Source organism: Aquarana catesbeiana, linkage group LG09 (assembly GCF_042186555.1).
Source record: "Aquarana catesbeiana isolate 2022-GZ linkage group LG09, ASM4218655v1, whole genome shotgun sequence".
Lineage (NCBI taxonomy): Eukaryota > Metazoa > Chordata > Amphibia > Anura > Ranidae > Aquarana > Aquarana catesbeiana.
The window spans coordinates 291,634,140-291,657,361 of NC_133332.1; the positions used below are offsets into that span (position 1 = coordinate 291,634,140).

Genomic DNA, 23,222 nt, shown 5'->3' on the forward strand with positions numbered 1-23,222 from the left:
CATGGAATCCCTCCAAACTTCACCTGATACATGGAATCCCTCCAAACTTCACCTGATAAATGGAATCCCTCCAAACTTCACCTGATACATGGAATCCCTCCAAACTTTACCTGATAAATGGAATCCCTCCAAAAACTTTACCTGATACATGGAATCCCTCCAAACTTCACCTGATACATGGAATCCCTCCAAACTTCACCTGATAAATGGAATCCCTCCAAACTTCACCTGATACATGGAATCCCTCCAAACTTCACCTGATACATGGAATCCCTCCAAACTTTACCTGATACATGGAATCCCTCCAAACTTTACCTGATACATGGAATCCCTCCAAACTTTACTTGATACATGGAATCCCTCCAAACTTTACCTGATACATGGAATCCCTCCAAAAACTTTACCTGATAAATGGAATCCCTCCAAAAACTTTACCTGATAAATGGAATCCCTCCAAAAACTTTACCTGATAAATGGAATCCCTCCAAAAACTTTACCTGATAAATGGAATCCCTCCAGAAACATTACCTAATAAACTGAATCCCCATCTAAAATGTTACCTGATAAACAGAACCCCTCCAAAATCTTTCCCTGATAAATGTAACCCCTCCAAAAACATTACCTGATAAATGGAATCCCTCCAAATACTTTACCTACAGATTTGAATCCTGCCATATAGAATATCTTCACATCTTACCCGCTGAATGGAATGCCCTCCATCCTTTACTGGAGAACCCCCCCAAGCTCTCCCGCCATTTTGAACCCCCTCACCTGACTAACATAATCCTTCCAAACTGAACTTACTAAATGTCATTCCAGCCACACAGAACCCCCCCAAACATAAGCAGGAAAGGGAATTTACTGTATTATTTTATTAATTCATCATTATTTATTTTTATTTATTATTCATTGTATTATTAATGATAGCTGAGAGGATTTTCTTCCATAATAGGGACTGTATTTTCACAGAGGTAACACCTGGGAGGTGAGGGACGTATAGCGAGGTGTGTGTAATCCAGCCATCACTGAGGGTGCTCTGAGGGGCAGAAAACGATCATTCTTTACGAGTTTGCGTCATTCAATTGGTACTAAAACCGGGGACATTACCTGAGGCAAATCCCTGCACTTGGCCACCAGGGGTCGTTGTCCTATGCTAAAGACCCTCCTTTCTCAAGCGCCTTTCGCCTCTGTATCACTTTGCAGTCATTCGACTTTAAACCCCGCCTTCTCAACGTGGTCACATGACTTGCCTCCTCCAGTTGGGAAACTTTGCCTGTTGCGCGTACCCGCTTGAACTACAACATCCAGAATGCATGGCGTGGAAAGCGGTCTCCTGATTGGTCGGCGGAGTAAGCAGGAAGTGTGCTGATTGAGACGGAGCTATGGTGAGTTGGATGTCAGGGACTGTGTGGCTTATGTATGAAGAGTGTGATGAGCTGATTGTGCCCCATTACGCAGAGTATTCAATCAGGTTCCAGCTGTCATTTTTCTAGTCCAAGGCTGAGAATGACACAATGATTCTGATTGGCTGCTCTGGGTAACAGGAGATGTTCTCATGAGCCCAGCTTGTATGTGTGTGTGATGGAGGGGGAGCTGATCCTGTATTCTCATATCCCATTATATGTCATGTACTTATCTCTATGCTCCATCATACAATGATCAGCCATAACTTTATGACCACCCACCTAATAATGAGAAGGTCCCCCTTTTGCTGCCAAAACAGCCCTGACCTGTCCAGGAATAGACCTCTGATGGTATCTGGCACGTCTAAGCTATCGGTAGCAGATCCTTCAAGTCCTGTAGGTTGTGAGGTGGGGACACCGTGGATCGGATTTGTTTTTTCCAGCATGTCCCACAGATGCTCCATTGGATTGAGAGCTGCAGAATTTGGAGGCCAAGTCAACACCTTAAACTCGTTGTGTTCCTCAAACCATTCTGGAACCATTTTTGCAGTATAGCAGGGTACATTATCCTTCTGAAAGAGACCACTGCCATCAGGGAATACGGTTTCCATGAAGGGGGGTGTACTTGGTCACCAACAATGTCTAGGTAAATGGTATGTGTCAGATAACATCCACATTAATGGCAGGATCTAAGGTTTCCCAGCAGAACATGGCCCAAAGCATCACACTGCCTCCTCCGGCTTACCTTCTTTCTATACTGCATCCCGGTGATCTACGCCCCCGGCCATCCACATGATGTAAAACAAAACGTGATCCATCAGACCGGGGGGGGTCACCTTTCTTTATTGCTCTGTGGTCCAGTTCTGATGCTCACGTGCCCATTGCAGGCGCTTTTGACACAGGTCAGTATAGGCACCCTGACCGGTCTGAGGTCACACTGCTTCATCCAAAACAAACTGTGATTCCCATTCTTTCTGCTTTCAATACATCAACTTCAGGGACAACATGTTTACTTGTTGCCCAATATAGCCCACCAACTTTTAGATGCCATTGTAACAAGATAATCAATGTTATCCATTTAACCTGTCAGCGGTCATAAAGTTATGGCTGATCTGTGTTTGTCTTGTATCTGTCCTCACAGCCCCCCCGTCATATGTCTTGTATCTGTCCTCACAGCCCCCCCGTCATATGTCTTGTATCTGTCCTCACGGCCCCCCCGTCATATGTCTTGTATCTGTCCTCACGGCCCCCCCGTCATATGTCTTGTATCTGGTCTCAAGGCTTGTCATATGTCTTGTATCTGTCCTCACGGCCCCCCATCATATGTCTTGTATCTGTCCTCACAGCCCCCCCGTCATATGTCTTGTATCTGTCCTCACGGCCCCCCCGTCATATGTCTTGTATCTGTCCTCACGGCCCCCCCGTCATATGTCTTGTATCTGTCCTCACAGCCCCCCGTCATATGTCTTGTATCTGTCCTCATAGCCCCCCGTCATATGTCTTGTATCTGTCCTCACGGCCCCCCCGTCATATGTCTTGTATCTGTCCTCATAGCCCCCCGTCATATGTCTTGTATCTGTCCTCATAGCCCCCCGTCATATGTCTTGTATCTGTCCTCACAGCCCCCCGTCATATGTCTTGTATCTGTCCTCACGGCCCCCCCGTCATATGTCTTGTATCTGTCCTCACGGCCCCCCCGTCATATGTCTTGTATCTGTCCTCACAGCCCCCCGTCATATGTCTTGTATCTGTCCTCACAGCCCCCCGTCATATGTCTTGTATCTGTCCTCACGGCCCCCCTGTCATATGTCTTGTATCTGTCCTCATAGCCCCCCGTCATATGTCTTGTATCTGTCCTCACAGCCCCCCGTCATATGTCTTGTATCTGTCCTCACGGCCCCCCCGTCATATGTCTTGTATCTGTCCTCATAGCCCCCCGTCATATGTCTTGTATCTGTCCTCACAGCCCCCCGTCATATGTCTTGTATCTGTCCTCACGGCCCCCCCGTCATATGTCTTGTATCTGTCCTCACGGCCCCCCCGTCATATGTCTTGTATCTGTCCTCACGGCCCCCCCGTCATATGTCTTGTATCTGTCCTCACAGCCCCCCGTCATATGTCTTGTATCTGTCCTCATAGCCCCCCGTCATATGTCTTGTATCTGTCCTCACAGCCCCCCGTCATATGTCTTGTATCTGTCCTCATAGCCCCCCGTCATATGTCTTGTATCTGTCCTCACGGCCCGTCATATGTCTTGTATCTGTCCTCACGGCCCCCCGTCATATGTCTTGTATCTGTCCTCAGCCCCCCGTCATATGTCTTGTATCTGTCCTCACGGCCCGTCATATGTCTTGTATCTGTCCTCACGGCCCCCCGTCATATGTCTTGTATCTGTCCTCAGCCCCCCGTCATATGTCTTGTATCTGTCCTCAGCCCCCCGTCATATGTCTTGTATCTGTCCTCAGCCCCCCGTCATATGTCTTGTATCTGTCCTCACGGCCCCCCTGTCATATGTCTTGTATCTGTCCTCAGCCCCCCGTCATATGTCTTGTATCTGTCCTCACGGCCCCCCTGTCATATGTCTTGTATCTGGTCTCACGGCCCCCCCGTCATATGTCTTGTATCTGGTCTCACGGCCCCCCCGTCATATGTCTTGTATCTGTCCTCACGGCCCCCCCGTCATATGTCTTGTATCTGTCCTCACGGCCCCCCCGTCATATGTCTTGTATCTGTCTTCGCGGCTCATCATATGTCTTGTATCTGTCCTCACGGCCCCCCCGTCATATGTCTTGTATCTGTCCTCACGGCCCCCCCGTCATATGTCTTGTATCTGTCCTCACGGCCCCCCCGTCATATGTCTTGTATCTGTCTTCGCGGCTCATCATATGTCTTGTATCTGTCCTCACGGCCCCCCCGTCATATGTCTTGTATCTGTCTTCGCGGCTCATCATATGTCTTGTCCTGCAGGCCACAGGAAGCGATCGGCTGGCTGGAGCGGGGCTGGTGGCGTTCAGTACAGTCCTCTTCATCTATTACACAGTGTGGGTCATCTGCCTGGTAGGTGACACCTCTCATTGGTATAGCTGAGACCTCTTATAACTTCATGAGCCTGAGATTTGGGGGAAAAAAGGCAGGGGTGGATAAATAGCTGCACTTTTTAATGCCGTGATTTGATGATTGTTACATTTTACCATTGAAGGTATTTTGTTATATCTGTTCGGTAAGGGCAAATCCCTATCTGTTCATCCTACCAGGAATTGTCTGAGCTGATAGCTTCCTCTACTGTAAGGTAATCATAAACTATACAAACTAATTGTACCATCTCCTTTTAGATCTGCCAAAAATGATCTAGCACAAGGTCCTGCCTGATTCGATACAAATTGAATGGATTATTTAGGGTTGCCCTCCCATGAGCAGGACTCTCCTATTCCTTCTGTATTGTGATCGTACTGTCCCCCTTTGTATGGTAAAGTGCTGCACAAACTGTTGACACTATATAAATCCCATAATATAATAATTAGGGTCACCACACACATTACAATCTGACCGTTCAATTTTTGTACAGTTAAATTGGAGCTAAACGCACCTTTCTTTTACGGTCCTCACCCCTTATGGTGTCGACATCTGGGTTTTTTGGTCAGTTTTTGGTCATCTTCATTGGCTGGCACAGGATTGACGTCACTCCTGTGCATAAGTAGGAGGCTGTCATCCCTGTACACAGGGGCCGCGCCAGTGAAGTAAGGCTCATGAAATGGTGTGTGGGGTCCTAAAGGGGCATTGTTAAATAAAACCAGGAGTGTGCTACATACTGAGTTCAGATCTTGCAGGCCACTTGCACAAAATAATTATCTCAATCCCTATCCCAATCCCTATCCCTATCCCCATCTAGAAAGTACAGAGGAGAGAGGCAGCTGCAGAAGAGCAGCTTCAGTTTGCAGCAGGGGAGTGGAGAGTTCAGGCTGGCAGCAAGAACTTCAGGAGGAGCTGAAGTTCTGGCACAAAAAAGCCCTGACCAAAACTATGTAATATGAGGATCTGCCTAATCTATCCAATTAATCTGTATTCAATCAAGCAGGCCCTTGCTCTACCTAGTTGTTGGTAGATCGAAAGGAGATTGTAACGTGTGTGGGGAGCGTTACATAGTTTGGGTAAACCTAATGGAGATTGTACAGGCAGATTAAGGCTAGGTTCACATATATGCAAATTTGATGCATTTTTAAGCACATTCTATTCGCATAGCGTGAATGTGACCGGCTCTCAACGGAGCCGGTTCACAAATGTCCAGGGCGGCTGCAGTGCGGTTTTGGGCCTGGTTCAGCTGCGAATTCAGGCAAAAATTCTCACCTGAACCGGTAAACAGACTGCAAACCGCAGCCGAACATGTGTGCACCCAGCCTTAATTGTGTGTGCAAGCTATATTTCTTAGCGATGTTCCTAGCTCTCATTGTGGGCTACAGAACATCTCCCCAATGCTATGTAGTTGAGGCAATAGGGAGGTATTCTGTAGTCCTTACTTCATAAATACAGTGCAGTGAGTGTTATGACACTTGTTAATGCATGAAAAAAGTGTTAACACAGCACACCAATACTTGGGTCTTCATGGGCCCTTATGCCGCGTACACACGGTCGGACTTTTCGTCTACAAAAGTCCAACGGACGCTGACGGACTAAAGCTGGCTGGTAATCCGATCGTGTGTGGGCTTCTCCGGACTTTCAACGGACTTTTTTAGCCTCAAATCCGACGGACTTTAGATTTGAAACATGCTTCAAATCTTTACGTCGTAAGTACGACGGACCCCGAAATCCGCTCGTCTGTGTGCTAGTCCGACGGACAAAAACCCATGCTAGGGCAGCTATTGGCTACTGGCTATGAACTTCCTTATTTTAGTCCGGTGTACGTCATCACGTACGAATCCGTCGGACTTTTGTGTGGTCGTGTGTAGGCAAGTCCGTTCGTAAGAAAGTCTGCCGCAAGTCCGCCGAAGGTACGTCGGAAGTCTGTTGGACAGGCTGTCGGACTTTTGTAGACGAAAAGTCCGACCGTGTGTACGCGGCATTAGTCTTGAGATTTTCACAGCCCTTCCATCCTAGGGACATGACTTTTGTTTGCTGCAGTCAAGCCATACATCTTGGGCACCTCCACGCCGCAGCCTGTGATTGGACCGTGAAAGAGCAGCAGTTCAACACTCTGCTCACCCCTTCTGCATGAATGTTCTTTGTCTTCTCATATGCAGCACACCTAATTGGCACCTAGTGCTGCCCACCCCTCTCCTAGCTTAGGTGGTGCTGTGCAGGGGATTGCAGAATGCAGGTACTAAGTCAAATTTAGAAAATTCCACTAGTTGCATATAAAAATACATTATATTCATTTAGTGAATGTATGACTGCATCTACTTTTTTACATCTTTCTGCAGTTCAACTTTAAAGTGTAAGTCCAGTAACAATTACAGGTCTTGTCCCTCCCCCACCCTGTGACTGGACAGTGAAAGGAGAAGCAGCAGATTGATGAGCTCTCTCTCACTGGGGGTTGATTTAGCCAATAAGCTTCTAACTTCAGCTTCTTCAATTAAAGTGTTTGTAAAGTCTGAAGGTATTTTACCTTCATGCATTTTATGCATGAAGGTAAAAAACATTGTGTGTGCAGCCATTGGCTCCTGCTGCTGTCAATCACAGCCAGTGAGCCAATGAGAAGAGAGGGGGCGGTTCTGTGTGTAAATTGGCACAGATCCGTGGCTCGGGAGCCCCTATTTCAAGCTTCTTGCTCTGGGGGCCCTTGGCAGGCGGCAGGGGCTAGAAGCTCCAGCGGGGGACCCAAGAAGAGGAGGATTGGGGTTGCTCTGTGCAAAACCACTGCACAGAGCAGGTAAGTATAACTTGTTTTGTTATTTAAAAAAAAAACTTTGACTTTAATATTACTTTAAGCTTTGACCAAAAAAAAAAAGAAGCTGGAAGCCGATTTGGTTTCTATGCAGAGCTGCCTCCAGAGGTGGTTCTGGCCAGCTCAGTAGATTGCTTTAAGAAAGGCCTGGATACTTTCCTAAATGTACATAATATAACTGGGTACTGACATTTATAGGTAAAGTTGATCCAGGGAAAATCCGATTGCCTCTCTGGGATCAGGAAGGAATTTTTTCCCCTGCTGTAGCAAATTGGAGCATGCTCTGCTGGGGTTTTTTGCCTTCCTCTGGATCAACTGTGGGTATAGTATTGGGTATATTGGATTGTACGTTTTTTTTTTTTTTTATGGTTGGACTGGATGGACTTGTGTCTTTTTTCAACCTGACTAACTATGTAACTATGTAAATTTTGCCCTCTCCAGTAGTTTAGTAAATCAACCTCTCTGCTCTCTCCTCCTGTCAACATGTTCATTGCACTGTAGAAACTGCCTGGCTCCTTGTTCTGCTTCTCCCTTTAATAGTCTGAGCTTTGCTTTACAGGGACTATGAGAGGTTCCTAAGTCTAATTTAGGTACTTACGCCACTTGTATTTAAAAAATATATTAAAAAGATGCATACTCATTAAATTGGATCCTAATAGTGCCATCACCCATCTTCATACATGATGATTCTGCCAGTAAAACGGTTCATATATCCACAACCTTGTTACTCTTGTTACCGTTATCTGCACCATTGGGTTTACAGTTGCGCATCGTGATGTAGCCCCTTCTTTAGTATTGTCACTTTGTCAGGATGCACAGCCTTCACATCACTCACAGGCCTGACCCTCTTCGGTGCAGCATGTATTCCTGGCTCTACCTATGCTAAACAAATCTTTCATTTTTGAAAGAGTAGGGATGGTTTAGAACCCCTGTCAGCTTTTACTGATGTTGGAAAGACTCCTTAAAGCAGGGCTCAACAAATCCCAGGCGCCAGGTCACCATGGCAACTGGAAATTGCATCCTGTCGCCTGGGCTACACTGCAGCAGCGGTCTGGATTCGGTCTCCCCATGTGGCTCACCGTGCGTGCACCGACTAAGAGGTGTGGCTGGCTGGTAATTGGGGCCTGCTGGAGCGGGATACAGCATTTGTTTGTGGGAACCGGCGTCCTCCTCTGGTGCTCTTGTGGGTGGGGCTGTGATGAGCATGACGCATCTGCCATTCTGACTGAGGCCTTCCCTTGTTTGCTCTCACTGCCCACCCACCTCCGACATCTCCTTCCCAGTTTGACAGCTGGGTGCTGGGATTGGGGTTATTGATCTGGCGCTCTTTCCTTACCACCGGTGAGTGGACGGGGAGTGTGACAGGGAACATATACACAGATAATCAGGACACTGATTATCAGTGCCACCTATTAGTGCCCATCGGTGCCTTCTCCCCAGTGCCCATCAGTGCCTTCTCCCCAGTGCCCATCAGTGCCTTCTCCCCAGTGCCCATCGGTGCCTTCTCCCCAGTGCCCATCGGTGCCTCCTCCCCCGTGCCCATCGGTGCCTCCTCCCCCGTGCCCATCGGTGCCTCCTCCCCCGTGCCCATCGGTGCCTCCTCCCCCATGTCCATCGGTGCCTCCTCCCCCGTGCCCATCGGTGCCTCCTCCCCCGTGCCCATCGGTGCCTCCTCCCCATCCCCCGTGCCCATCGGTGCCTCCTCCCCAGTGCCCATCGGTGCCTCCTCCCCAGTGTCACCTCATCAGTGTCCATCGGTGCACATCAGTGAAGGAGAAAAATTACTTATTTGCAAAATTTTATAATGTGGCCCACTGTGTGTGCGCAGACTAAGAGGTGGGGCTGGCTGGTAATTGGGGCTCACGGCTTTGCGGCCTGCTGGAGCGGGATACAGCGTTCGTTTGTGGCAAACAGCGTCCTCCTCTTGTTGGTGGGGCTGTGATGAGCGCGATGCCATTCTGACTGAGGCTTTCCTTTGCTTGCTTTCACTGCCCACCCACCTCCGACATCTTCCCAGTTTGAAAGCTGGGTGCTGGGGTTGGGGTTTTGGGCTTGATCTGGCGCTCTTTCCTTATTGCTGGTGAGTGTGACAGTGAACATGTACACAGATAATCAGGACACTGGAAGATAATTAGTCGTGGATAGCACAGCTGGCAATAGGCACCAATCCCCAATTTAATGTAGAGATATGGAAGAAACGGGGGGTGGAGATTTTTTTAGGTGCCAAATAATGTCACATGTATTCAGTAAAAACACATACTGTATATTTTATTTTTGTTTTAAATGGTAAAACAAAAAATACACATAAAAACAATGGATACAGGCATGTACAGATATTGATGGTAAAGTATTTAAAAAAGACAACCAGACTACGCCCGACATGTTTCGCCCATAGTTCGGGCTTCTTCAAGGGGGGGCTGTCTTTACGGAGGTACAGGCCTTCTGAAAAGAATGACATACAAGCACAAAGCGAGAGGGAGAGGGGAAACAAAGGGTATAATAATTAATGGAGAAATCACAATAAATAGGTGTACACATCTGAAAATTTTTTTTAGTGAATATGCATTGGATAATCAGATTCAAATAAATACAGAGTACATGTGTAAAAAAATATATATCTCTATGCACCTATGTCTCCGATCCCAAGGCAACGTAACAGTCCCGATCTATCCCAAGTAGTGGGGGCAGCAGTCCCATCACAGTCTAACCCTCAACCAACTAGGTAGGTCAAGACCGCAGGCTAGCGGGGGTCACAGAGGGAGTATAGAGACCAGCTAAAAACAACGTATAAGAGGTAAATTAGGTCATAGCAGATGTTGTATAATTGAGGGTCCAAAGAGTTTTTGTATGTATAGGATAAAGTAGCAGATTGCTATTGAAATAAATAAAAGCAAGTCAAAGGACTTACACTATTGACTCTAAAAGAGCTCAGACCCAAGGGACTTGGTAGAACCACCTCGCTGAGTAAAGGGTAATCTAGTACATAAGGGAATAAAGTAAGGGATTAGGTAAGTATTAATAGAGGGGGAAAAAAGAGCAGCATTTCAAATAGACAAAATGTAGCAGGGAACATCTTAGGAAGCCTGAGTAGTCAGGGTAAGGCGACCCGACCTTAGGATGTACAGATAGGAGGTCATGAGTAGACAAAGGTACTAAAAGATAAGATACCTTAAACCAAACAGAGGCACTTCTTGTCCCTGGAGGGCTCCAGCAGCGTGTGAACGCCGGAGCTGCGGCGTTATATACCCTCCATCCGGTCCCGAAGGGCCGGAAGCGGACGTGGAGCTGTGACGCTCATGCGCAGTACATCAGCACACAGCTCCGACCGTCACCGCTGGGTCCTAGGACTCAGAGGACGGGCGGAGTGGAACAACTCCCTCTTGTGATGGTAGTGGAAAGAAGGAGAGTCATCCCTGTATGACAGGGACATATGATGGTCATCAGTGCCTCCTCATCATTGCACATCAGTGAAGGAGAAAAATTTCTTATTTGCAAAGTTTTATAACAGAAATAAAAAAAAACCCGACGTCCCGGACATGCAGTTCTGGGCATCGGGGAGTTGATTTAAAAAACTGGCTACTATTTTTTTTTTTAATCTAGCTCCTAGATTCAAAGCAAATTTGTCAAGCCCTGCCTTAAAGTGGTTATAAAGTTTAAACATTTTTTTAACTTAATGCATTCCTTGCATTAAGGTAAAAAATGTTTAGTGATATCCCACCTAACCCTCCCCTCCCCTCCCTTATACCTACCTGAGCCCTCATTTAATCCAGCGCTGTGTCCGTCTGTAGCTCTTCTCTCCCCTCACTTCCGGGTCTCCCAGGCTTTGCTGAGGCAACAGGAGCCATTGGCTCTCACTGGTGTTGATTAAAGCCAGTGACGAGGGGGTGGGGCTGAGCTCTGCTGTCAGTGTCTATAGACTCAGGCAGCACAGCTAGGGAGCAAGCCCACATGAGTGCCCCCATAGGAAGTGGCTTCCTATGGGGGCACTAGCCAGAAAGGCCCTGGCGGGGGGACTCAAAGAGAAGGTTTGGGGCCGCTCTGGGCATTGCACAAAGAGGGTAAGTATAAACCTGCTTGTTATTTTTTATTTGTTTAACTTCTTGTTTGGTAAAAAGATTGTCCCCAGAACAGGAAATCTCTCTAATGATGCCCCGTATAGCAGTAAAACCTCACAGGGGTTCTAAACTTTGCCTATTCTACTTCGTGTTCATATGGTTCGAAAACTGTTTTAAAAAGGAGGCTGCAGGAGGAAAGAGACGTTGTCTGTGGGAAAGCTACTTAAGAAATGCAGGGATTCAGCACATTAGTATCTAATAATAGCTGAAGTTTATATTTTGCCTCCTTTGCCCCCTTATTAACACACTATTGACATTTTTAAATATAACCTTTTTAGTTTTAATTATGTCTCTTATTTTAAATCCAGTGACATCATCACTGGATCTCTGTGCTTCTCTATGTAATGCAGGCAGATCATGGCTGGTGAAAGGGTTCAGCAGGGTCCTGTACATAACTTCCTGAATACATCACAGTACCTTGCCCCAGTACTCATCACAGGAGCCCTCAGTCCTGATACGAGTAGTGGGCTGGCTCTTGGGGGGAGTTATACAAAAATCAAAATGCCTTGATGGGTGGATGTCAGTCTGGAAGAGGGGCGTTCATAGGCAGGCTGTATTTGCATGCAGACTGACCTAGGGAACACCCACAAGTGATGCTGAGCCTCCATGATTCAAAGAATGACTGAATGGAATGGGTCAAGCACAGTCAGGCTGGGGAGGAAAGAGCTAGATGATGCTGGATATCCTCTAACCAGGTAATGAGGGCTCTGTCTGACTTACAGCAGCTTCTAAATGCACACCGTGCAAAGTTTACAGTGTGCAGTGAAATCAGAGTAAGCCCTTCTAATACAGGAGGATTCTGTAAAACTTGTTAAGGCTTTAACCAGTTGCCAACCAGCCGCCGTCATTATACTGCGGCAGGTTGGCTCTTTTACAGGAATCGCCGTAGCTGTATGTTGGTTTATGTAATAGATACAGTGGGCACACACACGGCGCCAGAGCCGATGCGCGTGACTGGCGGCTGCACCAGAGAGGCAGAACGGGGATCTGTCAATATAAACAAACAGATCCCCGTTCTGTCAGGGGAGTAGAGGGAGATCTCCTGTTCCTAGTGATCAGGAACAGCGATCTCTCTCCTTCTCCAGTCAGTCCCCTTACCCCACAGTTAGAAACACACATGAGGGAACACAGTTAACCCCTTGATCACTGCTGGTGTTAACCCCTTCCCTGCCAGTGTCATTTACACAGTAATCAATGCATTTTCATAGCACTGATCGCTGTATAAATGTCACTGGTCCCAAAAAAGTGTCAAGTGTCCAACCTGTCCGCCGCAATGTCACAGTCCCGCTAAAAATCATTAAAAAAAAAAAATGATAAAAATGCTATAAATCTATCCCGTATTTTCTACATGCGATAACTTTTTGCGCAAACCAAACAATATATACGCTTATTGCTTTTTTTTTTTTTTTTTTTTTTTTTTTTTTTTTATACCAAAAAAATGTAGAATAATAAATATTTGCCTAAACTGAGGAATTTGTTTTTTTACTTATTTATTTCTGGGATATTTATTAAAAAAATAAAAATAAAATATATATAAAATACCGCAGAGGTGATCAAATAATACCGCGTCGCACGACTGCACAATTGTCAGTTAAAGTAACGCAGTGCCGTATCGCAAAAAAATGGCCCTCAGGAAGTGGGTAAATCCTTCCGTTCCTTAAGTGGGTTATCTAACATGCACATGTATTATGGTCGCCATGCTGGACTTGTGATCACTAATTGTACCAAATGATATGTTTAAGTGATGGTATTATATATCTAATGATTCCAGGCTATGTTTGTAACACAATCCTGCTTTGTTTCCTCCAGCCCTTTATTGACAGTGATCATGTAATCCATTCCTATTTCCTGCCAAGAGAGTATGCCGTGCTACTGCCCCTAGTGGCTGCTTTAATTCTGCTTCTGCTCATGGGTAAGTCACATTTTCAGTGCATATGTTTCTGTCTCTGTTTTAAATCATCAGACTTCTTTTTAACTGAAGAAACCTTGTTTCCCTGTCCCTTGCACTGTATGTTAACCTTATTATTGATGTTAACCTCTTCAATACAGGGCATTTTCAACCCCTTTCTGCCCAGGCCAATTTTCAGTTTTCAGCGCTGTTGCAACTTGAATGACAATTGCGCGGTCATGCGCAAATAGAGCTTTCCCTACAAATAGAGCTTTATTTTGGTGGTATTTGATCATCTCTACGGTTTTTATTTTTTGCGCTATAAACAAAAAAAGAGCGACAAGTTTGAAAAAAAAAACAATATTTTTTACATTTTGCTTTAATACCCCAATTTTTAAAAAGAAAAGAAAATTTTTTTCCTCAGTTTAGGCCGATATGTATTCTTCTACATATTTTTGGTAAAAGAAAAAAAAAACTGCAATAAGCATATATTGATTGGTTTGCGCAAAAGTTATAGTGTTTACAATATTGGATAGTTTTATGGCATTTTTATTATAATTTTTTTTTTACTAGTAATGGCGGCGATCTGCAATTTTTATCTTGACTGCGACATTGCGGCGGACATATCGGACAATTTTGGGACCACTGACAATTATACAGCGATCAGTGCTATAAAAATGCATTGATTACTGTATAAATGACACTGGCAGGGAAGGGGTTAACACTAGGGGGCGATCAAGGGGTTAATGTGTTATTTAGGGAGTGATTCTAACTGTAGGGGGATTGGTCTCCTCTCCTGACAGGACATGGATCTGTGTGTTTACACACACAGATCCATGTCCCGGCTCTGTTACCGGGCAATCGCGGTTGCCCGGTGGACATGCGCATCGGCTCCCGAGTGACGAGGCCTGCGCACCCCCCAGACGGCCTGGAAGCCTAGGACGTCAGATGATGCCCGCCCAGGATGGGAGATCCCTCCTGCGAACGTCATTTGACTATGGGCGGGACCTGAAGTGGTTAAAGAATATGTTACCCCAGCATTTCATATACCTAATATGTCCCTGCTGTACCATGTACTTGTATGAAAAAGTATCCTGTTCTCTTTCTATTGCTTCCTTTATGTGAAATCCCTGGTGTTCCTGCCAGTCCCTCTGCTTTCCTATTAAAAACTGACCACACTAGGCGTGAGAGCACAGTTTGGTCAGTTTTCTGGTTGTGCTGGGAACTCAACCTGCTCTTCTCCAATGATCTTACTGCTGACACCCCCCCCCCCTGCACAGCCATTCACTGGGAAGATCAGTGTGTTGCGGTTTCTCCTCCCCTATCTTTCTGAGCTCCTTTATGCAGCTGAGAACAGCGAGAATGTGATCACTTATAAAAAGGGGGGGGAAAACCTATTTATAATGTTTTTATGTATACAGTGCATCTGGAAAGTATTCACAGTATTCACTTTTTCCACATTTTGTTGTTTTACAACCTTTTTCCAAAATGGATTAAATTCTTTATTTTCCTCAAATGATACAAACCATACCCCAGAATGACAATGTGAAAAACGTTTGTTTGAAATCTTTGCACATTTATTAAAAATAATAAACGAAAAAATCCCATGTACATAAGTATTCACAGTCTTTGCTCAATAGTTTGTTGAAGCACCTTTGGCACCAATTACAGCCTCAAGTTTTTTTGAGTATGATGCTACAAGCTTGGCACGCCTATTTTTGGGCAGTTTCTCCCATTCTTCTTTGCAGGACCTCTGTCCATTAGTTGGATGGTGAGCGTCAGTGCACAGTCATTTTCAGATCTCTCCAGAGATGTTCAATTGGGTTCAAGTCTGGTCTCTGGCTGGGCCACTCAAGGACATTCACAGAGTTGCCCTGTAGCCACTCTTTTGCTATCTTTGCTGTGTGTTGTGGGTCGTTGTCCTGTTGGAAGATGAATCTTCGCCCCAGTCTGAGGTCCAGAGAGCTCTGGAGAAGGTTTTCATCAAGTATGTCTCTGTACATTGCTACATTCATCTCTCCCTTGATCCTGACTAGTCTCCCAGTTCCTGCCACTGAAAAACACCATGCTTCACTGTAGGGATGGTATTGGCCAGGTGATGAGCGGTGCCTGGTTTTCTCCAGACATGACACTTGCCATTCAGGCCAAAGAGTTCAATCTTTGTTTCATCAGACCAGAGAATTTTGTTTCTCATGGTCTGAGAGTCCTTCAGGTGCCTTTTGGCAAACTCCAGACGGGCTGTTGTGTGCCTTTTACTGGGAGTGGCTTCCGTCTGGCCACTCTACCATACAGGCCTGATTGGGGGAGTGCTGCAGAGATTGTTGTTCTTGTGGAAGGTTCTCTTCTCTCCACAGAGAAACGCTGGAGCTCTGTAAGAGTGACCATCGGGTTCTTGGTCACCTCCCTGACTAAAGCCCTTCTCCCCTGATTGCTCAGTTTGGCCGGGCGGCCCGCTCTAGGAAGAATCCTGGTGGTTCCAGACTTCTTCCATTTACGGATGATGGAGGCCACTGTGATCATTGGAACCTTCAATGCTGCAGAAATGTTTCTGTACCCTTCCCCAGATCTGTGCCTCAATACAATCCTGTCTTGGAGGTCTATGGACAATTCCTTGGACTGTGGCTTGGTTTGTGCTCTGACATGCACTGTTAACTTTGGGACCTTTGTATAGGCAGATGTGTGTATTTCCAAATCATGTCCAATCAACTGAATTGACCACAGGTGGACTCCAATCAAGTTGTAGAAACTTCTCAAGGATGATCTGTGGAAATAGAATGTACCGGAGCTCAAATTTGAGTGTCATGGCAAAGGCTGTGAATACTTGTGTACACTGGATTTTTTTCCCGTTTTTTATTTTTATTAAATTTGCAAAGATTTTAAACAAACTTCTTTCACTTTGTCATTATGGGGTATTGTTTGTAGAATTTTTGCAGTAAAATAATGAATTTAATCCATTTTAGAATAAGGCTGTAACATAACAAAATGTAGAAAAAGTGAAGCGCTGTGAATACTTTCCGGGAGCACTGTATACAAATGTTTGTCTTTCATTTTTTTATTTTAAACTGAATGAGTTGTTTACAGGGTGAGGGTTCAAAAATATTTAATCATGTACATTGGTGGATTTAAGCCGGGTTCACATATCTCTGGCCAGGGTTCCCAGCAGGGGGTCCGGTGCGTGTCTGTTCACCGGTTCAGGTGCAATTCAGCTCCGAATTTGAACCGGACTCGATCAATCGATGTTTACAGGAGCAGTGGCTTACTTTGCTTTCTCCCTTCTCACTGGACAGATTTAAAACAGTAGAAGCCATTGGCTCCCGCTGCTGCCAATCAAGCTCTGTAATGAGGGAATAGGGGGCGGGGCTGAGCTGCCCTGTCTGTGTCTATAGACACAGACAGGGCAGCTTGGGAACTACCCCGCACGATTGCCCCCATAGAAAGCAGCGCTGGCTTTACTTCAAATCACTTTAACCTGTGTGTGTGAAAAATTACAACCCACTTATACTGATATTCACAGTGCACAGGATGACATCACTACAACATTTAAGCCCTGTCCTTCACCCCAGTTGCTGTCCTGCATTGTCTATCCCTTTGTCTTGTGGGCTTCTGATGGAGACTATAAGAAGGAGATTTACTAAAGCTGGTGCACACAGATTCCGGTGAGCTGTGCATAGTGACCAATCAGCTTCTAGGTTTTATTGTCAAAGCTCAATTGAACAAGCTGACGTTAGAAGCTGATTGGTTGCTATGCACAGCTGCACCAGATTTAGTAAATCTTCCCCTAAGTGTCAATTTCAACACACATTTGGCAGGCATGGTCCACTACTATCACTATCAGTAAACCTGCCCCGTGAATTGCCATGCTGCCACTAATGCCATGTAGACAGTAAGTGGCTGTTAGAGACTGCAGGAGATCGGTAGCCTGGAGATGCAATACGCAATGAAAAATAAGTATTTTTTTTAAGTAAATGGTGATTGTTTGTTACACAGTGCTTTAGCAAACTAAATGTCAAGTTAAAGTAATTGTAAAGGAAAACATTTTATATATATAAAAAAAAAAAAAAAAAAAAAAAAAAAAAACAAACATGTCATACTTACCTGCTTTGTGCAGTGGTTTTGCACAGAGCAGCCCCGATCCTCTTCTTCTCAGGTCCCTCGCTGGCGCTCTGGGCCCCTCCCACTTGCTGAGTGAGAGAGCTGCATTTCAGTCAATCAAGAAAGGGGTTAAAGTTTCCCCCCTAGTGACCGAAAAGCGGCGCTATAACAGCGGTAAAGCGCCGCTAAAACTAGCGGCACTTTACCGCTAACAACCCCCCCCAGTGTGAAAGTAGCCTTAAGGTTTACATCTACTTTAATATAAATGATGTAGAGCTCCATGGAATAGTAACATTGCTGAAATATGCCATGTACTTGGTATACCGCTATATAACGTGTGTCTTTTTTTTCCACTAGGTATCTTTGTGACGTATGTCATGTGGAAAAGTCGGAGCCCAAAGAAGTCACAGTGACAGTGTGACGTTTCTAAACTTTCAAAGGACAAACTTTAAAAGACAAACTGTTAATCTCCTATTTTGTCCCTGTCTCTGGCTGTGACAACTCACAGGTTCATTTATTAGAAGGAAAATAGACTTCCACCCATCACTTTTTGGTTCCAGATAAACTACTTTGGAAATGTTGCCACCTGGTGCTTAATGTGTTAAAATATGTTACTGACATTCTCTATTCTTGACCTGCAGCTAAGAGGGACATAGCGATACAACCTGTGCGCAGTCTTCCATGGATTATTATATTGGGGACCTTTGACAATGTTTTAATAATGGAACAGATATTTGGGTTCTACATTCCTTTTCCACAGCTCTGCTCATCTAACGTATCTAATGTAATGAAGGTGATGGCTGAACTAACAGGAGTTAAGAGTACAGCCTATAAATTCACTGAGAGGTAGCGACATCTCTGAGGCACTTTTATTTTCTCATTTATACCACTCAGACATCAAGATGGTTCCCTGCACTGCTTGTTGTAAGGAGGGACTAAACTTAAACTTAAAAGAAATCTGTCATCAAACAAACACCAGATCAGGAGCTTCTGGATCATTGATCTCAGTGCCAGTATGTTTTGTACCTGTTGTCTTTTCATGCAGACGCTCCTGGTACATGACAAAACATCATTAAGGGCCCATTGACACTTATGCATTCCCTTTTACCGCATGTATCATGGTGCATTGTGGTGCTTTTCACTGTGAGGCTGGGTTCACACCATCGGCGCATGCGGATCCCAGCAGGAGTCCGGTGCGTTCTGGTTCACCGCTTAAGCTCCGATTTCAGCCTGAATTTTGGGCTGAAATGGTCCAAAAGACGCACGGGGCTCCTGTACAAATTCGCACTGGAGCCACAACGGAGATGTGTGAACCGGCTCCATAGAGAGCCAGTCAAAATCTCCTGCTATTGTGAATTAGATGTGAGTTCCCCGCATCCAATTTGCATAGGTGTGAACCCAGCCTAAATGGTACCCCAATGCTCTAAAAGAGTAGCAGGCATCACACTTGCAATGCAGCACATCACAGCGTACAAACTGTGTGGGTTGTTGAGCACTGCGTTAGAAAAAAATGAGTCATTGGTGTGTTGGCAGCCCATTTAAAATGGATGGCCTGCCTTCTCATAATGCAGTTAATGCGCAACACTTCACTACAGTGTGAATGGGCCCTTCGGGTTAAAAATTGGGTTGGGTTGTTAGATTATTGCTAGGCTCAGGCATTAAGGGATAAGTGTTAAATTATATCTTTATGGAGCGACGGATGTCAGCGGTGACATGTCCGCTGACATCCGATCCACTCCGCAAAATCCAAACGGATGAAAACAGACTGGCGGTCCGTAATCATCCAAACCCCCCATAGAGGAGAGCGGAGATCTGACAGGTCCGTCCCTGCACAGTGTGCAGAGACGGACTTGTCATCCGCCGGCTCAACGGGGATCGATGGATCGATCCCTGCTGAGCAAGCGGATGGCTAGATACAGATCTGCACGTCTGAAAGGGCCCTAAGAGTTAAATCGGTGGTTGCTTGTCATTGTTTATCTTGATGGTTTAGCAGTTGGAAGACATGCACAGATAGACGTGTGCCTGAACAATATTCTTCTTGACAGAATCACCAGGAATTATTTTAATGAAAGCTATGGAGCAGTGATGGCAAACTTTGGCACCCCAGATGTTTTGGAACTACATTTCCCATGATGCTCAACTACACTGCAGAGTGCATGATCGTCATGGGAAATGTAGTTCCAAAACATCTGCCAAGGTTCAGGTTCGTCATCACTGCTATAGAGTTACAAACATTAAAAATACCTTTTAAAAAAAAAAAAAAAAAAGACTTTTGGAGTTACATTACCACGCTGTGTGCTGGTTCACACTGCCGCAACATACCTGTGCGACTTCATCGCGGCTTGCATACGACTTCTTTAACAGAAGTCAATGCAAGTCCTGCTGAAGTCGCTGCAGAGTAGTGCAGGAACCTTTTTCTAAGTCGGAGCGACTTGATACGCACCAATTAGAACAGTTCCATTGCCGTTAATGGAGCACAACTTTGAACTCTCAAGTAGCATGACAAGTTGCAGCAGTGTGGACCAGGGCTAAAGCTGATTTAAAGTGATTGTAAAGTGTTTTTCTCGAATCGTCTTCCAGGGCAGCATCCGAGAGATAGGCTCCTCCTCCCTAAAACAGGAAACACATTAGTCCACCATTATAAATTTCACACTCTTACCTGTGTGCCTCAGTTGTTTGTGTTTCCTCCGGACCCACAGGAGCTGCAAGAACGTTTGTTATTTTATTTTCACCTGTCTCTGTGCTTGTTGCAGGAGACCCCCTGCCAGCATCCCATACAGCCCAAGGGGCTTTGGGAGGGCGAGCAGGCGCAGCATTGGGCAACATTGCTCAAAGCCTGAGATTTCGCCCTACTGAAGGGTCTGCAATCATCCCCCCAGGCTGCAGGAGGACTCTGTCATCCCCACCCCATGCCGCTGTTTAGGCCTGTGTATGCTTCCGCAAGCACCCCCCTCTGGCTTTCCGCAGAATCTGGAGCCCGCCAGGGGGGATGGATACATGCATAGATGGGCGCCCCCCCCCGCCGCCGCCGCCGCCGACCGCTGCCGAAAACCTCAGCAGCAGAGGGTCTAGCAGGGAGGGGTTTGCATCTTCTAAATTAGGTCCCTGGTGGCTGCGGCTGTCCCCCCAAACGAATCCGCCGCTCTCCGGGCGGCGCAGCAGCGTCCTCACCGCCACAGGCCGCTACAGGAAGTCGGGGGTGTACCAAGATGGCGCCGAGGAAGTTCCGCTTCCGGGTTGGCGGCCATTTTCCCGTAGTCTATCTACTGCGGAGATAGAGCAGGGACACCTAGGGGCGAGAAATTTAAAAAATAAAAAAAGAGAAAACCGAATACAAATAGCAAATTTGTTCAATGCTACCCTCCACTACCAGCACAGTTACTCTACAATACAGCGGCATGTGCAGGTGTGTCCACCAACCTGCACGGGGTCAGCCGGGGGCGGGGCCGGAGCTTATGCAGGAAGCAGATAAAAAGGCCTCTAAGCAGAGGATCCTGGTGGCTGATCATGTCTGACGCTTCCCCACCCTGCCCTGCAGATCCTGCAAATCAGGACAGCTCCAAGGTAAGCCAGAATATTCTTGAATTATCTCTGTCTTAACCTCTTTACTGCCTATCTACAGGCAGTTCCCTTGACCACCTAAACTCACGGGGTTTTTTTTTTTTTTTTTGTTCTCTATGCTCGCTTGCAGGCAAAGACCCCTGAGGAAAGGAAGGCTAAAGGCAAAACATGTGCCTCATGCAGCCACAGGCTTTCCCCAGATTGGAAAAAGCCCCTGTGTCAGAAATGCTTAGACAAAATGGTGGCAAAAGAATCACAGGGATTTTTGAAAGACCTGCTCAATTCTTTTAAGAAAGAAATTCAGAGCACCATGGCACCACTACGCTCAGCTATAGAGAAATTAGAAACGCCAGCAAGTGTCGCTCAGGCCAGTATCCCATCTACCAGCGGAACACACATTCCAAGGGAGAACAAGGTACAGGCAGAACAAGAGGTGGATTCAGGTGAATCTGAACAATCTGAATCAGAAGACGGTATCTGTTCAGACTCAGAGGAGGAAGATGACACGACAGACTGCAACCTGTTTCCTTCTGAGGACACAGACAGTCTTCTCAAAGCCATCACTGACACTCTAGGCATTAAAGAACAGAAAACCGCAGAACTCACTATGCATGACAGAATGTACAAAGGGCTCCAGCCCAAGAAGCCAAGAACGTTCCCGGTACACCAAACACTTAAAGACATAGTCAAAAAGGAATGGGAAGACCCAGAGAAAAAGCTTTTCATCCCCGCCACAATCAAACGCAGATACCCGTTTGCGGAAGCAGACACCAAAACCTGGGCTAAATGCCCCAAGGTGGATGCCTCTCTGGCAAAAATCACGAACAAATCGGACTTGGCTTTTGATGAGGCAGGTACCCTCAGCGACCCCATGGACAAGAAAATAGAAGCTCTCCTGAAAAGGGCATGGGAAGCAGGGGCGGCAAGCCTAAATCCGGCTATTGCTTCCACCTGCACAGCCCGAACCTTGCTAATCTGGCTAACCCAGCTGCAAGATCTATTGGAGAACGACACACCCAGGGAGGAACTAATTAAAACCATCCCCACACTAACTAGAGCGGCAGCTTTCTTGGCAGATGCTTCAGCAGAAACTGTCAGAATATCCTCTAGGACCACGGCACTACTAAACTCGGCCCGCAGAGCCCTGTGGTTAAAATCCTGGGGGGGGGATGCACCTTCCAAGAACCGTTTATGTGGCATACCATTCACTGGAGACCTACTGTTTGGTCCCGAACTAGAAACAGTCCTGTATAGGACTGCAGCAAAAAATAAGGGGTTCCCTCAAACCAAGAAGAGACAAGGGAAGGCGCCCTTTCGGCATTTCAAGAAATTCAATAAGCCAGGGGCAAAAAAGCACTGGGGTCAACAAAACAAGAAAGGCAAAGGTGAATTCATCCTCAAGCCTAATACCCAAAAGAACAAAAAACAATGACTGCCTTCAGGTGGGGGGCAGATTGGCGGCTTTCTCCCACCAATGGGAGGAGATAACAAAACAAATTCATACTGCGCACCATAGCGGGTGGTTACGCAATAGAATTCTCCAACCGCCCCCCAACCAAATACATAGCGACCATGCTACCCAAGGACAGCAATCAAGCAAAGGTGTTTCTAGAAGCCCTACAGAAACTATTAGATCAGAAGGTGATTTGTCACGTTCCCCAAGAGGAGGAACAAAAGGGCTTCTACTCACACATCTTCGCAAAAAGAAAACCATCAGGCAAACTAAGGCTGATACTAAACCTCAAACCACTCAACCGAGGAATAAGATACAAGAGATTCAGAATGGAATCTATCTATTCAATCAGGAACATCCTACCGCAGGAGACATTCATGGCAACACTAGACTTACAGGATGCCTACCTACATGTCCCCATAAGGAAGGATCACCAAAAGTTTCTAAGGTTCGCAATCCAGGGGCCAGCAGCTACGCTGCACCTACAGTACACAGCTCTCCCCTTCGGAATCTCCTCAGCTCCAAGAATATTCTCAAAAATAATGGCAGAAGCGCTAAAAGGTCTAAGACAGGAGGGTATTGGAATAATACCATACTTAGACGACCTCCTGTTCTTTGCGGACTCAGCAGCAATCCTAGAAAACAACCTGCGCAAGAGTATGATCTATCTGCAAAACCTGGGATGGTTAATAAACGCAGAGAAATCGCAAATGATCCCAAGCCAGAGAGTAGTGTACCTGGGATACGTGCTGGACTCCAGACTGTCAAAAATTTTCCTAACAAAGGAAAAAGACGTAAAAATGACACAAGCAATTACGTCCCTGCTAAGGAA

At 46.0% G+C, this 23,222-nt stretch overlaps 1 protein-coding gene across 1 annotated transcript; it reads left to right on the plus strand.

Annotated features, from left to right (window-relative positions):
• The first annotated feature begins 1,261 nt into the window (after positions 1-1,261).
• Positions 1,262-17,957, plus strand: DPM2 (dolichyl-phosphate mannosyltransferase subunit 2, regulatory). Its single transcript, XM_073600413.1, has 4 exons — positions 1,262-1,385; positions 4,371-4,460; positions 13,206-13,308; positions 17,734-17,957. The coding sequence occupies exons 1-4, from the start codon at positions 1,383-1,385 to the stop codon at positions 17,787-17,789; spliced, it is 252 nt and encodes an 83-aa protein (XP_073456514.1). The 5' UTR covers positions 1,262-1,382; the 3' UTR covers positions 17,790-17,957.
• Positions 17,958-23,222: the final 5,265 nt, after the last annotated feature.